The following is a 16,464-nucleotide window of genomic DNA, read 5'->3' as shown; positions in this document are numbered from 1 at the left end:
CCAGCTGTGCTACTGTGACATGATAGCAGGGTAGTGAGCCAGGCCTCTCAACATGCAGAATACTCCAGATGCAGCACCATGCTGACACACTATTGCTTCTTCTGGTACAAGCTTGCTCCTCAGAGTACTGCACTGTAGGGTACGCATAATTTTATACTTACATGCCTTAGAAAATTCACTTCCAGTATCAGATCCATGAGAGCCTTTACTGATATTTACAAGATCTCTAGCAAGTCTCCGCTTCCCTCTCTGCAGTCTTTGCTTTCAGTAAGTGTCTGATAGAGGTACATTTGCAATGCACAGAAATACAGTTAAAGGAACAATTGTGTTAGGAAGTTTACAAACTCTCAGAAAAAGCAGTGCTTGAAGGTAACCGGGATTTTTTTGGAGCAAGGTAAGAACTTCAGCCTTCTCCATGTTAACAGACTGCACACAGCTGCCTTTTAATCTGAAGGGAGATGGGAAAAGCTCTATTACCAACAATGGAGCTCTCCCAGCATCACTTTTGCTAAAATGCTACAAATCTTTTTCCTGTTATTAGTAGGCTGTAGGGCATAGACATTTCCTGTATAGTGTTGAAGAGCTATAGTCTGCATTTAAAACAAAATGGTAATAGCAGAACAGGTCTTGGAAGAGTCTTATTTTACCAAAATATTGATAGCTTATTATTATTGTTGTATTTTAACTTGAATCGATAGGTTGCTTAATGCAAATTGGTTTTGTAGATGGCTGAAGGACCTTGTCACAGAGGTTGTAAAGTATGGAATGTACTGCTGTTATCTTTCAGTATCAGATACTTTCAGAACGTGAATGTTTCTGTGTATTAGTATGCAACTACTCAGCCAGCACCCACTATATAAAAATGCTCCAGAAATCCCATGTATTCTGCCAAAGATTTCATATGCCCTCATCATCTGACTTTCAAAATGCCACATAGATGAAGTGCTTGGATATATGACTTAGTGGTGGACTTGGTACATAGGATTAATGGTTGGACTCAATAACCTTGAAGGTCTTATTCAAATGATTCTATGATTCAGAAGTCCTGTTTGGTGTCAAGCAAAGATTGTATGTTAGATAAGTAAGGTAAATTTACACTGGCACAGATATCATTAATTCTATTACATCCTAGGGGAGGAGAGGGTGGGGAAGGTGGAAAAGCTAAACTGAAAGCCAGTAAATACTAAATAAAACCTATCCAACTAAAATTCATTTGTATTTTCAGGAGAGTTTGGCCAGGCTACAGCGAGCATTTGCTAGGAAATGGGAGTTTATTTTTATGCAAGCTGAAGCACAGGCAAAGTAAGTTCCCTTGAAGATGAGGAGTTTTGGGTTTACCTTGTTTTTTTGAAGAGAGGAGGGGAGGGAAAAGGGATTGGACACTTCAGATGTTTAAAATGATGTCATTAACACTATTTCTCTTAAATACCCTATAACATCTACAGAGTTGACAAGAAGAGAGACAAGATAGAGAGGAAGATTCTTGACAGCCAGGAGCGCGCTTTCTGGGATGTACACCGGCCAGTGGTGAGTGCTGTCAGTGGGGTCACTGATAAATGTGAGGCACTGGGGCAGCTTTGGAATGACATAGCAGGGCTGGGGACTGGGGCCTCCTCCCTTTTTTTGCAGGAGCTGTAGCTTATATCCTGCTATACTGAAAACTGTAGATGTGCATACACTTGCTTTGGGGTTTTCAGTGAGCTGATATGTTGTGTCTGATTTCTTGATTCAGAAGATAAGCTGTCTTTGACTCAGTTTCCCAGAGTATGAGTCACACAACAAAAAATTATCAGCATAGCTAAGAAACTTTTAAATAAATCTGACTTCTTTTTAATCTTTCTCCCCCCTAATCTGTATTTTTTGCTTGCACAGCCTTTCATCTTGACTTCATACTTTCAAGTTTTTTTAATGCAGCTAAGTGTTAGATGTTGCTGGCTTTGAGCTGTGGGAGTCATATGCTGCCTAAACAAGTCTGAGCTCCTGTCAAAGTCCATCTAAAACAAAAAAATAAAGAAAAAACCTTACATAATCAGTTATGTTGAAGAGCTAAAACTTTCAGAATGAATGTAAAATGTCACAAGACTTCCAGTTAAGCTGTAAGAAGTCAACAATCACACTTTCTTTCTGTAGTACAGAATTATACCTGTTTCCTTTACCTAGAGCTAAACTTTCAATTTTTTCTTGTGCATATTTTGTCAGTAAAACCAAGCATAGACTCTGACTTCCACTGTAACACTGAGATAAGATACTTAACTAAAATTAATTGTTCTGAGGAAGTAAAGGTAGATGGTGGTACCTGTAGAAATGGTGAATGCAGTTAGTTTAAAATCAAGAAAAAGAAACTTGGACATGGTGTGCTAGTTTGAGCCTAGCTGGGATATTTTAGTGAGAAGAATTAGATTATGGGCTGTGAAAAGGAAACAATGTGTGACCATGGGGAGGACATGAGGAAGTGGGATGGAAAGCCCACTGCAGTCCTAGCTGAACAAGTACGTGAATTTCAGGAGAATTCTCCCCCAGAGAGTGCTATCTCAGTTTCCAGTGGAAAATCACCCAAGAAGAGCAGACGAGCTGATACTGCTTCTGATTCTTCTGAAAGGACTCACATAGCATCTTCACAAGATGTAGGTGATTCTAGTCAGAATTAAAGGGACCCTGCCTCCAGCCAGATGGAGGGTTGGGACGGCTGGGTTTAGTGGACTATATGGAACCAAATTGAAGAGGTGGAACCCATCTGTATTTCTGATGGGATAGAGGGATCTTAATTTCTGCATGTGCTGGCCACATTTTGCTTTCACGTGGAGCGGTGGAAGGAGGCATTGAATTCAATGGAGACACAGCCCCACCATTTGGACCGGTCAGGGACTGCTCCAGACTGTACTGGAACAGGGTGGAGCTCCAGAGCATCTTCAGTGAGCAGTTGTGTGTGTACTGCAAAGTGATCTCACTTTGACTGAGAGCGGACAGTGACTGACATATGATGTCTGTTGTTTGATGTTGATTGCTTCTGGGCATCATGCAGATGGTGTAGAATAAGGGGTGAAGAATGTCATGGATTGAGTTGAACCTCCTGCTGTTACTCATACCATGCTGCAGTTATGCTAGCTTCGAAAATGAAAGTGCTACCTGGAGCCAGGATTATGGGGCTTGAAGTTCAAATTGCGACATGGGAGGCTCCCTGTTTTGGTTGCTGCTTCTGCACTCCATGTTCTTGGGTGTTGGCTTTTGTTTCTACAGGCATGGCATTAATACGAGTGGGAGTCAGGTAGCTGCTGAGTTTGGGTTTTCTGTTTTATGCCTTTCCCCCCCCCACACACTGTGTGTTTCACTGTGTTTCTTCTGCAAATAGGCTAAGATAAGGTAATTATGCATTGTATTATTAGATTAATTAGATTATTAGCTAAGGTAATTACACATTGTACTTAAAATATCTCATGGTTATCTTAAACTCTTACCTTTTTATCTCAACTTGAGTTTTGTGAGTTCCGCTCACTTTCTTGTTGGGAGAGCAGGCAGTTTAGCCCATGTGCTGAACTGTGAGAATGGCACAATCAGGTTTATTGCTCAATCATTTGAATTTAGCCAGTCTGGAACTTTATATTATTTATCTGTTCCTTATTGAATCAAAATTAAATTAGCTAACAAGGACATGTATTGAGCATTCAAATTCATTCTAGGCTTGCCTGCATTATTCTCTACCAAAACCTTCAATAGAAAAGAATACTTAATTCTTATGAATTGAGACAATCCTATCCTTGAAAGAAGCTGTTCAATAAGATTTGACATTGAAAATTCTCTGGCCTGAAATACCAGTTCAATATATGAAAAAGGAAAAATGGAAGGCTGCATTTATGTAATTAAAAGCCAATAGGTTGTAGATTACTGTTGGCTTATATAGACAGATTTTAGCAGATAGGATGTGTACAACTAATTTGTTTCCATAATACTACTTGAGTGAAGATCCTAGATCTGTGAAGCTGACCACTCAAGCAGCTGAAGGAGAGAGTCTTGTGAATGTAAGATGACTCTATTTCAGCTAAAACTAATGAAGCAAGGCTAAAATGACCAGAAAAAAAGGAGCTTAAAAACATTTCAAAGTCCATAGTACCCAAGTGATGGCTTTTCCCTAATTAACTGCAATTTTTAATATTAAAGTTGACACCCCTCAGTGTGATAATGAGCAAAAAAGAGTACATGCTAAATATATGACTATGTTAATCAACTCTCAATCCAAATCATGCTAAACATCACTTAGAAGGCAGAGACAGCCAGGGCTAGGGTATAAATAACTAGATAAGGAACACCTGTCTGAGGGAGAAAAGTGGATTTAGCAGAGACAAGGACAGGTGATAGACTTTTTTCTCCACCCAAGACAGGGATGCCTTCTCATAAGTATTGTGTATCCAATATACACCTTGACTTTTGTGCATTCCTACTAGGCTTGCAAAGATTTGCACCTCCAACTTTGTTGAGTGTTACCCAGGATTTATTAACTTGAACTCTATCACTTTCATTTAGTGCATTTATAACCAGCAATCCCAAATCTCATATCTGCCACTTTAAAGAACTGCTGAACTGAAGGGAAATGATAAATTAGACATAGGCTTTCAGAGAGACTAATAAAGTTCATAAGAGTGTTTCAGATTAAATACACCTAGCTGACTGTAAATTAAGCCCATGATTATGTGCTAGACATGAGCTGGCAATGTGTGCTTGCTGCCCAGAAAAACCAGTCATATCCTGGAACACATCAAAAGAAGCATGGCCAGCAGGTTGAGGCAGGTGATTCTGCTCCTCTCCTCTGGAGACTCCACCTGGAGTACTGTGTCCAGCTCTGGAGTCCTCAGCAGAAGAAAGACATGGACCTGTAGGAGCAGATGTAGAGGAGGGTCACAAATATGGTCAGAGGGCTGGAACACTGATTCTGTCAATAAAGCCTGAGTGAGTTTGGATTGTTCAACCTGGAGAAAAGAAGACCTTGTTGCAGCCTTTTGGTACTTGAAGGGGGCCTATAGAAAGATGAGAGCAATCTTTTTAGCAGGTCCTGTTGTGACGGGACAAGGAGTAATGGCTTTAAACTGAAAGAAGGTAGATTTAGACTAGATAAAAGGAGATGAAAGTGTGCCCAGAACTGGACACAGTACTCAAGGTGTGGCCTGACCAGTGTTGAGTACAGGGGAAGAATAACCTCCCACAGGGGAAGAATAACCTCCCCTGTTGTGGGGTTAAAGACTCCTTTCTCCCCCCCCAAAAAATGACAGAAGTAGGAACAATGACCAGACAGATTGTTGCAGGACACAATGCTGACATTTGACACTCAGGATTTTTTGGATTTGAAGTGTACTGTATTTGTGGTAGTCTGCTATTACAGATAATGTAAAAACCAGCTTTCAGTCTCTGCCTTGTGGTTATCTTTGTGTGTCTAACTTTACCAAGTGAAGTGAAAATGAGTCATGTTCATATCCATGTTCATGATTGAAATTTATAGTGTTTATATGGGTTTGGGTTGATGAAAAGCTCAACATGAGCCAGCAGTGTGCACATGCAGCCCAGGCAGCAACTGTGTCCTGGGCTGCAGCAAGAGCAGTGTGGCCAGCAGGGCAAGGGAGGGGATTCTCCGCCTTTGCTCTGCTCTCCTCAGACCCCACCTGGAGTACTTTGTGCAGTTCTGGAGCCCCCAATGTAAGAAGGACATGGAACTGTTAGAGTGAGTCCAGAAGAGGGCCGAGAAGATGATCAGAGGCCTGAAGCAGCTCTGCTATGAGGACAGGCTCTGAAAGTTGGGGCTTTTCAGCCTGGAGAAGAGAAGGCTTTGAGACCTTATAGTGGCCATCCAGTATTGAAGGGGGCCTACAAGAAGGCCATGGAGGGACTATTTACAAGGTCTTGTAATGACAGGACAAGGGGTAATGGGTTTAAACTGGAAGAGAAGAGATTCAAACTAGATGTTTGGAAAGGGTTCTTTACAGTGAGGGTGGTGAGACACTGGCACAGGCTGCCCAGGGAGGCTGTGGATGCTCCCTCCCTGGAGGTGTTCAAGGCCAGGTTGGAGCTGGATGACCCTTGAAGTCCCTTCCAACCTAAGCCATCTTCTGTTTCCATACACTGAAATCTAGCATTTTGCATTTAACAACTTAGCCCTTGCTTGCAAAACAAGTAAAAAGATTTTTGCCACAGTGTATCAACAAAGAAATGTAATGAAATAGTGTAAGGGATGTGAATTATTCTGCCTAAATATTTACTTCTTTAAGGCACCCTGAATTTATGGGTGTGCATATTGAGATGAAGTAATTATTTGAAATATCACCTATGCATTTTTAGCTAAAGTGGCTATGAAATTGCATTTCTTAAATCATCACCGAAAATATATATGGGTTGAGTACACAGCACAAGCTGCCAGAGGGCAGAAGCAGCAGTAATGAAGTAAATACCAATCTTGTCTCTCTGTTCTGCTCTTGTCAGGGGAGAAGGCAGGGTGAATTATTCACTGCTGTGGATAGTTGATTGGAGTGTTCTGTAAGGTGGCTTCGGTCCCTGCAGTTTATGAAGATCCCAGGCTGTGCCACAAAAATGTAGGCTGAGAGGGACCTCTGGAGGTCCTCTAGTCCAACCTCATGCTCAAAGCAGTGCTAACTCCTAAATTGGATAAGATTTTCTAAGCTCTTGGATTAGACAAGTTTTGAAAATCACCCAGGGTGGTGGTTCCACAGCCTGCCTTAAATGACTTCTTCCTTTTATTATTAAGAATATTTCCTTATAGCTAACTGGGATTTCTTTACTGCAATTTCTGACTATTGCTTCCTGTCCTCACATGGTGTACCTCTGGAAAAGGCTCTGCAAGCCTTGCTTAAGCAGCAGAAAAGAAGTAGATTTACTCTTTTGTGAGCAGAAAAGGTCTGTTCCTCCACTGGACTTTTCCATTTTGAATGTATTTGTTATGTTGCTTGTGGGGCTCAAAACTTGGTATTCAAGATATATTCTGATGATGTTGAGTAGAAAGAAATAACCATTCCTTTGCCTGTTGGCTATGCCATTGCCAATGCAGCTGGGTCTGTGGTTTATCTGCATTGGTGTAAGGATATACTGCTGATTCCTGTTCTGCTACTCCCTCAGATCATTTTCTACAGAGCAGCAATCCCGACAGTTCCCAGCCTATTGCAATGCATAAACTTAGTTCCTCCCACAAATACAGGAGTGTATTTTGTTTCAGACAGAAGAGTTCTGGTTATTCTGGCTTAAGTAGATTCAGAGTTACATTGCCACATTCTTTAAGAAAGACTTAAACCAACTTAATTTTAAACACTAATCTACTTCACTGAGGATTTCACACATAGTAGAAAGACATTTTTATACAAAAGGTTATTTATAGGAACTGATTTTGGCTATGTGGCCAAGCAATAAAAAGGGCCCTTGGAGTATGCAGCTTTTTACAGCAACCGAAATATGAATGCTAGGTGTTCTGCATGTTTGGATGGAAGTATCCCATAGCTAAAACACCTCCTTTGATGTAAGCAATGAATTCTTCCAAAGAGTAGCTACAGGTGTCAACAAATTAATTCACTGTTAGCAGTATTACAAGGGCTTGATTAATGAATTGTCTGTTACCAAAGTTACCAGGGAAGGACTATGAATATCAAGCGGAGTTTTTTTTATCTAGACATACTCTCAAGTGGTTCCTGTTTTCAAATGTTGACTGTAGCCACATCCAAGCATTTTTGTTTCTGGACCTGGAATTCTTGGATCTCCTTCCCTTGCAGAGGAGGCTTCCTTGCTGCACTCTGTTTCTTGGCAAAATCCTATTATGCAACCTCCTAGACAGCATCAGTAGAAAATTGTGGTGCTTGGGATTCATACTAAAGTGATTATCCAATAATTGAAGCAGGGATTAAAAGATCTTTTATATGTTGGGTTTTGTGTAATTGATCTACATCTATTTATCTCAACAGTGAATTTATCACAACTGGGCTGACATGTCCTTTACTGTAAATTAATACAATAGCTTTTATACTTTCAGATAAGGGTGTGTGAACAGATGAATAAAAAGAATCTAAATTTTCTTCTAATATATGACAGTTTGGGAGCCAGCTATTTAAAAGCAGATAAGGACCAAATTCTACCCTGCTTATTATCTTGCTTCATGATAATTTCAGCAAGGTCACAAGACTTTCCTCTATGTGTGTGGAGGGGGAACTGTTTTCATACAGAATATTAGGCCTGAAAGAAAAAAGCATTCTATTTACAAATATAGAAGAGGTTTCAAGTCTTCCAGGAAATGTGTTTGAAAACTATTTACAGTATTAGCATGCAAATTATATACTACACACTAAATGATAATCTTGCAGCAGAGCACTCTGACAGGCATCTCACTATTTGAACTATGGTAGTCCAGTTAAAAAAGCAATGTAAAAAGAAAACACAGCTGGATGTAATTGTATCAAAACACATAGTTATTATGTTAATGGGGGCATACAAATAAAATGAGATGTTGTCCAGCAAAGGTTTTCCTACAAAGAGGCCAAGTTATTTTAGCAAAATGTTCAAATAATGCAAGCTTTTGTGCTTGTTTTAACTGAAAAGATGTTTGATGTTCATTCCTAAAAACTGACAGATAAAGTGTGGCAGCCCCAGAGACATAGTCAAATCCCATCTCCTATCAAGTATTATTTTTACAAGTACTCTTCATTGCTAAGAAAATGTGAATTGTGCCCTTGATTACTTTAGGTACTTCCAGTGATACAGTTTAAATTAAGCAAATGTTGAGAGCAGTATTATATAGTGGTAGTCATATATGTCATAAAATCCTGTTGCTGCCCCAGGTTGTCAGAGTAGTTATATGCTCTGTAGCCACCTTTTCTTTCACACTGAAGCTTCTTGATGCTTCCCTGCCTTTACCTTTCTCATACTTCTCTCTGGTTTGGTTTCCCTCGGTCACACTTAAGTCTAGGTTCTGTCCTCAGAGTCTCATGTGAGTGTCTCCCAGACAACCAGCAACAGAACAAGGGAACAAAGTCTCAAGTTGTGCTGGGGGAAGTCTAGGCTGGATGTTAGGAGGAAGTTCTTCCCAGAGAGAGTGATTGGCATTGGAATGGGCTGCCCAGGGAGGTGGTGGAGGCACCATCCCTGGAGGTGTTCAAGAAAAGCCTGGCTGAGGTATTTAGTGCCGTGGTGTAGATGACTGGCTCGAGCTGGGTGCTAGGTTGGACTGGATGATCTTGGAAGTTTCTTCCAACCTGGTTGATTCTATTCTATTCCCAAATACTGCAGTAACTGTAATTTAGCAAGCAGGAATTGGCAAATTCCCAAATAAAGCAATTTAATTCAACTTAGTACTTGAGAGTGCTGCAAGTGTATCTTGCACATGGATGTTTTCTGCTCCTTATTTTCAGTACTTTCAGCATAAAGATATACAGTAAAACCTGTCCTAAAAGTCATTGTAAGATCCAGCAAACAAGGTTGAATAACAAAAAACTTCTTTCTTACAATCAGCCAGGCAAAACCGTACTTGAGATGCTTCTTTAGACTATGTGTTATTTTAGGGTCTGTTGCAGGACATCGAATTATTATATGCCTCTGGTTATTTATTTTCTTTGCTTTGCAAACTGAAGAGGAGTGTCTTAATGAAGATATTAGGGAGTTCTTTCACATATTTAATCCTTGTGCTTCATTTTTTTTTGTGTGTGTTTGTGTCTTAACAGCCTGGATGTGTAAACACTACTGAAGTGGATATAAAAAAATCTTCAAGGATGAGAAATCCACATAAAACAAGAAAAGTAAGTACTGTTATAAAATAAAAAGCAGGAGGTGGGAGTAAGTTATGGCATGAAGGTCATAGTTTCTTGAAACAAACCCATGAACATTATGTTAATGTTTTGTAAGCTCTTAAATGAGTTAGTACAAAAAAAATTGCTAATACTCTGTAGGTACTATCACTTAAGAAAGGCTTTGGGAGAATACACAGAGAATATGAAAAGAATTCATTTTTGTATGCTTTATTCATGTTGTTTAGTAGATTAAATAAAGCATGGTGAAATGTGGTAGACTGAATAAAGCATGTTAAAATGTTTCTATCAGCAATTAAGGGAAATGGAGAATGCAGTGTAAACTATAACAGCAGTTTGTCTTGCACTGATCTTCATAAAAAGAGTGTCTATAGTTTGCTATTATACCCCAAATGGATGACCAGAAATAGCAGAGGAAGTTAACTTCATCCAAATTAGGATCCCAGACACCAACACTGCATCTCTAGGGATGTATCAGTGGAAGAACTCTTTCAGATCTCTTGATTCATAATAATGTTGATTGACTCTATCTTTAAAGTACTTCCTTTGCAATGTATTTTCATGCAACTGATTGAAAAACACGTTTCAGAAAGGAAAGTGGATTTAGAGAAAGTTGTATCTTAGCTTATTTATAGTAACTCAAGATTCAGATTATTGTAATTTAGCAACCAGTAATTGCAAATTTGGGACTCATCCAAATGATCCATTGTGATAAGCTACCTTTCAGGGTGCTATTTCTTCTTTTCTTCCCAGTCATCTCCACTTACTGTAATAGCTGCCTTTCAGTGTCATCCCTCGTATTTACTATGCTGTTAATACAGAAACATGATAAAAGCAGATCTGGTGTTCTATGGCATTATGAAATTATGGGGTTTGGGGAGCCTTCATTTTACATCAGGTCCCAGAAGCACAATTTTATTTTAGTTAATGGCTTGTTTGCAGTTTCTTTAGAAAAAGATGGTCCTTCTTAGCACACTGTACTAAGACATCACAGTTACTGTGTGTATGCATAGAAAGCATCATCTGAAAGCAACTGTCATTGTTCCATATTTTTTGCATAGTCTGTCTATGGCTTACAAAACGACATTCGAAGTCACAGTCCTACCCACACACCAGTACCAGAGACTAAGCCTCCAACAGAAGATGAACTACACCAAGAGGTTTGAAAAATACCTACAAACGTGTACTTTTAAATAACCTTTTTAAGCAAGTGGGTATTAAACCAAAATGATTGTAACTGGGGAGCTGTTCAAAGCAGGTCAAGCAAAGCTTTAGTAAACATTCTCCTTGTTTCAGCATATATGGATTTAGCTCTGTAATTTCTACTAAAACTATCAATTTTATATCTTGCATTATACAGCTAAAAGCAGTTAGCAGCAGGCCAGTTAGTGGATTCTTTGCACAGCTAAGTCCATTAGTCCTTTTAGTGCAGGCAGCTTGCTCTGCTCTCAACACTGATTCAAAATTTGGAGGTATACTTACCCCTCCATGTATGTATTTATGGGTTCACACTTTTATCTACTGTTAATGCTTCAGCAGTTTTTCCTGAGGTGTTGAAATGGGTGAAGGTAAATGTCTGAAGAACTGGTATTCTCTTCAAAGATCTAGGAAAAAAAAAGGCTAACTGGATTTCTGTTGGTGAACCTTGAGAGAAAATGTTATATTGGGCCTTTTTTTTCGGTCTCTGCATGATCTTTTGTCTTTGGTGAAAAATTCCATTTATTATTTATTTTATTTAGGAACTGCACTGGTGAAATTTTGCTTCAGCTCATACCTATTTCTCTTCTGTGCCCTAGGATAAATTAAGGTTAAATTAGGGTCCTAATTAAAAAAAGTTATGGATACAGAGTCAGGCAATTAATTGCTCATAAAACTCTTTACCTTCCTTTCTTGCAGATTAAGCACTGGCAAATGCAACTAGACAGACACAGATTAAAAATGTCAAAAGTTGCAGAGAGGTGAGTATATTGTCACATCTGATAGCTTTTCAATGACACAACCGTTGCAAAATGGCAGTGTGCTGACAAGGAAGTTCAGGTGTCATGGAAATAGCTGATGAGAGTTTACTTCAAGTGGGAGGTATAAAGTTCTTCTCTTGGTAAAATATGGCTCAAATATTCCATGATACATTGCTGATAAACCTAAGAGTCGCTGAAAGAGCCTCTGATCAAGTGGTCACAAGTTTCACCTTAAATTGGCAGGGAGGATAAATGGGAATAGGCAAGGGGTTACTGCTTTGATATTTCAAAAGGGCAATCACTGATAAAGCAAGGGAACTGATTGGCAGAGCTGGCTGGGTGAGGAGATTGGTGCCTTGACAAAGCAAGTGAGTTCACTTTGGGTCAGGGGATGTAACACTAGCAGAAATACAGCTCTCAATAAGATGAAAATTTGACAGGAAGGGGCTAAAAAGCAAATAAAACTAAAAGTCCCTCAGAAAGACTAACTCCAGCTTAATGGAGAAAAGGTGCAGGAATGTAATACAGAGATAGTCAAAACTAGAGAAAATTTAGCTGTGGAAGACCTAAAGAAATTAAGACAAATACAAATGGTTCTTCATCCTCTCATATATATTTGTGCATGTGTATACTTACATATGTGTATATGTGAGCAGCTAATGGAACAGGGCAGGAGTTGGCAGGGCTCATTGATAGGGCTTTTAACTAGATTTTAAGAGGGAGAGGGTTATTAATCTCAAGCTGGCCTGTGACAAACAGTGGGGCAGCTCACCAGAGGCAGGGGGATGGAGTGCTAGTAAGGTTTCTCAACTTGCTGCCCTGAGGCAAGCCGGGTAAGATGCACCAGGACAACCCAAGGGAATGAAAGGGGATTGGCATGACAGTGTGACACAGTCAGCCCAGCTGAAGTGCCTCTGTGAATGCTTGCAGCTTGGGCAATGAACAGGATGAATTAAGGGCCGCTGTGCTGCTGGAAAGCCATGACATAATGGCTGTTACTGAAACCTGGTGGGATGATTCCCATGACTGGAATGTAAGGATAGACATACAAGCTCTTTAGGAAGGACAGGCAGGGGAGGAGGGGAGATGTTGCCCTCTTCATCAGTGACCAGCTGAAATCACTGGAGCTTCATCTGGGAAAGGATGATGAGCTGGTTGAGAGCATATGGGTTAAGATTAAAGGGAAGACAGGGGAAGGTGATGGTACAGTAGTGGTCTGCTGAAGGCCACCTGACCAGACCAGCAGAACCAAGACGACGAGGCCCTCCACAGGCAAATAGAGGTGGCTTCACATTCACAAGCTCTGGTCCTCGCTGGGGATTTCAACTACCCTGACATCTGCTGGAGGGACAACACAGCAAGGCATCAGAAATCCAGGATGTTCCTAGACTGCATAGATGACAACTCCCTCCTCAAAATGGTACAGGAACCACAGGAAAAGGTGCTGTGCTGGAACTTGTTCTCACTGATAGGACGGGTCGGTGACCAGTGTGAGGCTCAGGGATAATCTTGGCTGCAGTGACCATGAAGTGATAGAATTTAAGATCCTCAGTGCAACTAGGAGGATTTATTCCAAGCTTACAACCCTGGACTTTAGGCATGCAGACTGATCACTTCAGGGATCTGCTGGTCAAAGTACCAGGGACAAAGCCCTGGGAAGAGAGGCCCAGGACAGCTAGTCAGTATTCACAAAGCAAAGTACACCAACAAAGAGGAAGGCAGGAAACAATGCTAGGAGACCTGTCTGGATGAGCAAGGAGCTCTCGGACACACTGGCACACAAAAAGAAGCTGTACAAGGAGTGGAAGAAAGTACAGCTAGAATGGGTTAGACAGGTAGATCTGGTTAGAAAAGTCAAAGCTCAGTTTTAATTAACTATACCCAGGAGGGTCAAGTGGCACAGCAAGAATTTCTATAGGTACATTAATAGCAAAAAGACTAGAGAAGGTGTGGGTCTCCTCAGGAAAGAAATGGGTGAACTGGTGACAAACGATGTGAAGGCTGAGGTTCTCAATGACTTCTTTACCTCAGTCTTCACTGACAAGGGCTCCAGCCACACTCCCAGAGTCACAGAAGATAACAGCAGGGGCTGGAAGAAAGAACTGCCCATTATAAGTGAAGATCAGATTTGTGACCACCTGATGAAGCTTAAAGTGTTCAAGTTAGTGGGACCCAATGGGATATGCCCATGGGTACTGAGGGAACTGGTGGATGAGGTCACTAAACCACTCTCTATTATATCCCAAAAGTCATGGCAGTCCAGGGAAGATCCCACTGACTGGAAAAGGGGAAACAACTCCCATTTTCAAAAAGGGAAGGAGGGATGATCCAGGGAACTATGGACCAGTAAGTCTCACCTCTGTGCCTGGTAAGGTCATGGAGCAGATCCTTCTGGAGGCACTGCTGAGACGGAAGAATAATGAAGAAATGATTTGGTACAACCAACACGGCTTCACCAAGGGAAAATCCTGCCTGACAAACCTGGTGGCCTACAACATTAATAGACGAGGGATGAGCAACTGACATTATCTACCTGTACCTGAGCAAAGCCTTGATACTGTCCCACACAACATCCTCATCTCCAAACTGGTAAAACGTGGATTTGATGGATGGACAACTCAGTGGATAAAAAACTGGCTCTTTTGCCACACCCAAAGAGTGGCTGTCTGTGGGTCATAGAATCATAGAATCAAGCAGGTTGGAAGAGACCTCCAAGATCATCCACTCCAACCTATCCCCCAGCCCTAGCCAGTCAACTGGACCATGGCACCAAGTGCCTCATCCAGGCTTTTCTAGAACACCTCCAGTGATGGTGACTCCACAGGAAGATGTGTTTGAAAAGCAATAAACTTAGGAGCAGTTCTGTTTTATTAGGAAATAACAAAATATTAAGTGTATTTAAAAGGGGAAAATAACAGTTCCAACAGCTGCTGGGCTGATAAATATGACCTGGACACTATGCAGTGTTCTAGAAGAGATTTTAAAGGAACTCATGGTTTTAATCATAAGGGTATAGAATGCATTCCTTTATGACAGCAAATGTGCATGGAAGAGGTTGCTTGATTTGATTTCTCAATGCCTAAACCAGACTTAATAGGAGCTATGTCAAAGTATTATGAAAGTTTGCAGTTTAGTTTATCTCAGCTCTTGTTAAGTTCTGAGCCACCTCTCCTCCTTCAGGGGCACACTTCTAAAAGGCTTAAGCAAACTTATTTTAGCCTGAGCTTGTAGCTGACTTCTGAGTGTGCGCACAAGCTGGTTACCATGCTTCAGCTGATGCAAAGTAATTTGTTAACTGGAATAACCTGATCATGTTTCCTCACCTCCTGACATGGCAATGTTTGATACTTTTCTTTTCCTAGTCTATTAGCTTATACAGAACAGTATTTGGAATATGATCCTTTTCTTGTGCCCCCCGACCCCTCAAACCCTTGGATATCAGATGACACCAATTTCTGGGAACTGGAAGCAAGGTACATGTTTTTATTTCTTCTTTTGGAGTAAGCATGTATATCAGGCTTTTCTTGAAATGTGAAAGTGCAGGAATATATTGTCAGAAGGGCAATGCAGTGTTGTTTTAGTCTTCCCACCTTCACAGTTCCATAAGATGGGAAAAGCTATGGATTAAAGCTGTGTGAAAACTTACAGTAACCAGTTTCTGGGTTTCCACTGTGGGGAAAAAGAACATCTTTGAAAATGCAGTAACATTTCCTAGTTGGAAGTCCTATTTTTTTTTTGGTGTAAATGCATTCTCTGTAAGTATTAACAGCCTGGTTGCTCATCTCTGAACATTGCACAGATATGAGCCATCTGTAAGGTAAGAAGTTTGTGGTTGAACTTTAGGGCTTAGTTTAAACTGAACACAGAGTCTTACAATACTGAAATATTGCTGATTGTGGGTTTGTTGGCTTTTCTTCTTTAGCAAAGAGCCAGGACAGCAGAGGGTGAAGCGATGGGGGTTTGGCATGGATGAAGCTTTGAAAGACCCCGTGGGAAGAGAGCAGTTTCTCAAATTCCTGGAGTCAGAGTTCAGTTCAGAAAATTTAAGGTAAGTGAGAGAGACTTTTTGGGGTTTTTTGTCTGATACATTTCAGTTTTTGATTCCTTCAATATTTCTGTGTGTCTTACCTTTCAGCATACATTCATGCAGATTGCCACCTGCTCCCATAGTCAGGCTGAGGGAAATACTGATATAGTTATCAAAGATTCACATAAAGCATATTTTCTTATTCATATTCAACTATTGGTTAAACTACCTAACAGCTTTTCTCTCAGCTCATTTTATTAAAAAAGCTTAAAATATTGACCCATTCAGAGTCTGTTCAGTATCTTTTATTAAGTCAAATATCAGGAGATTAGTAACATTTAAAAATAAATAACTTTCAAGTAAAATTCACAGTCTTTCACTGTTGGTTAAGCTTCTAGGGATCACTGGTCTTCGGAAAATCTCCCTCTAGTAGGTGTGGATCTGACACAACAGAAGTAGCATGAGAGCTAGCTCTGTAATTCTTCACTGATTGCAATATAGAAAGGTGCTGCTAGTGTATGATGACTTTTAAAAATGATTACTATATTTACATACTTTTAATTGAGGGAGAACAATTACTGGGTTCTAAAAATGACAGTTCACCCATTTGCTAATAGCATGATTTGTTGTCACTGTTCTAAGGAAGTCATATGTCAGTAAGAATTATTTCAGAAGGATTAATAGCATTTATTAATGAATT

At 40.3% G+C, this 16,464-nt stretch overlaps 1 protein-coding gene across 9 annotated transcripts in view; it reads left to right on the top strand.

Moving 5' to 3' along the window:
• Nucleotides 1-16,464, top strand: part of RGS7 (regulator of G protein signaling 7) — a 194,995-nt gene that overhangs the window by 139,323 nt on the left and 39,208 nt on the right. For all 9 annotated transcript variants that reach the window (XM_064158619.1, XM_064158621.1, XM_064158622.1 and 6 more), the window contains 7 exons: nucleotides 1,226-1,302; nucleotides 1,446-1,527; nucleotides 9,696-9,770; nucleotides 10,841-10,939; nucleotides 11,676-11,737; nucleotides 15,100-15,210; nucleotides 15,660-15,785. In XM_064158619.1, the coding sequence (XP_064014689.1) occupies nucleotides 1,226-1,302; nucleotides 1,446-1,527; nucleotides 9,696-9,770; nucleotides 10,841-10,939; nucleotides 11,676-11,737; nucleotides 15,100-15,210; nucleotides 15,660-15,785 (632 nt within the window). The remainder of the gene's footprint in view (nucleotides 1-1,225; nucleotides 1,303-1,445; nucleotides 1,528-9,695; nucleotides 9,771-10,840; nucleotides 10,940-11,675; nucleotides 11,738-15,099; nucleotides 15,211-15,659; nucleotides 15,786-16,464) is intronic.

The sequence above is a fragment of the Pogoniulus pusillus genome, chromosome 18 (assembly GCF_015220805.1).
Source record: "Pogoniulus pusillus isolate bPogPus1 chromosome 18, bPogPus1.pri, whole genome shotgun sequence".
Classification (NCBI taxonomy): domain Eukaryota; kingdom Metazoa; phylum Chordata; class Aves; order Piciformes; family Lybiidae; genus Pogoniulus; species Pogoniulus pusillus.
This window is presented reverse-complemented; position numbering and strand designations above follow the sequence as displayed.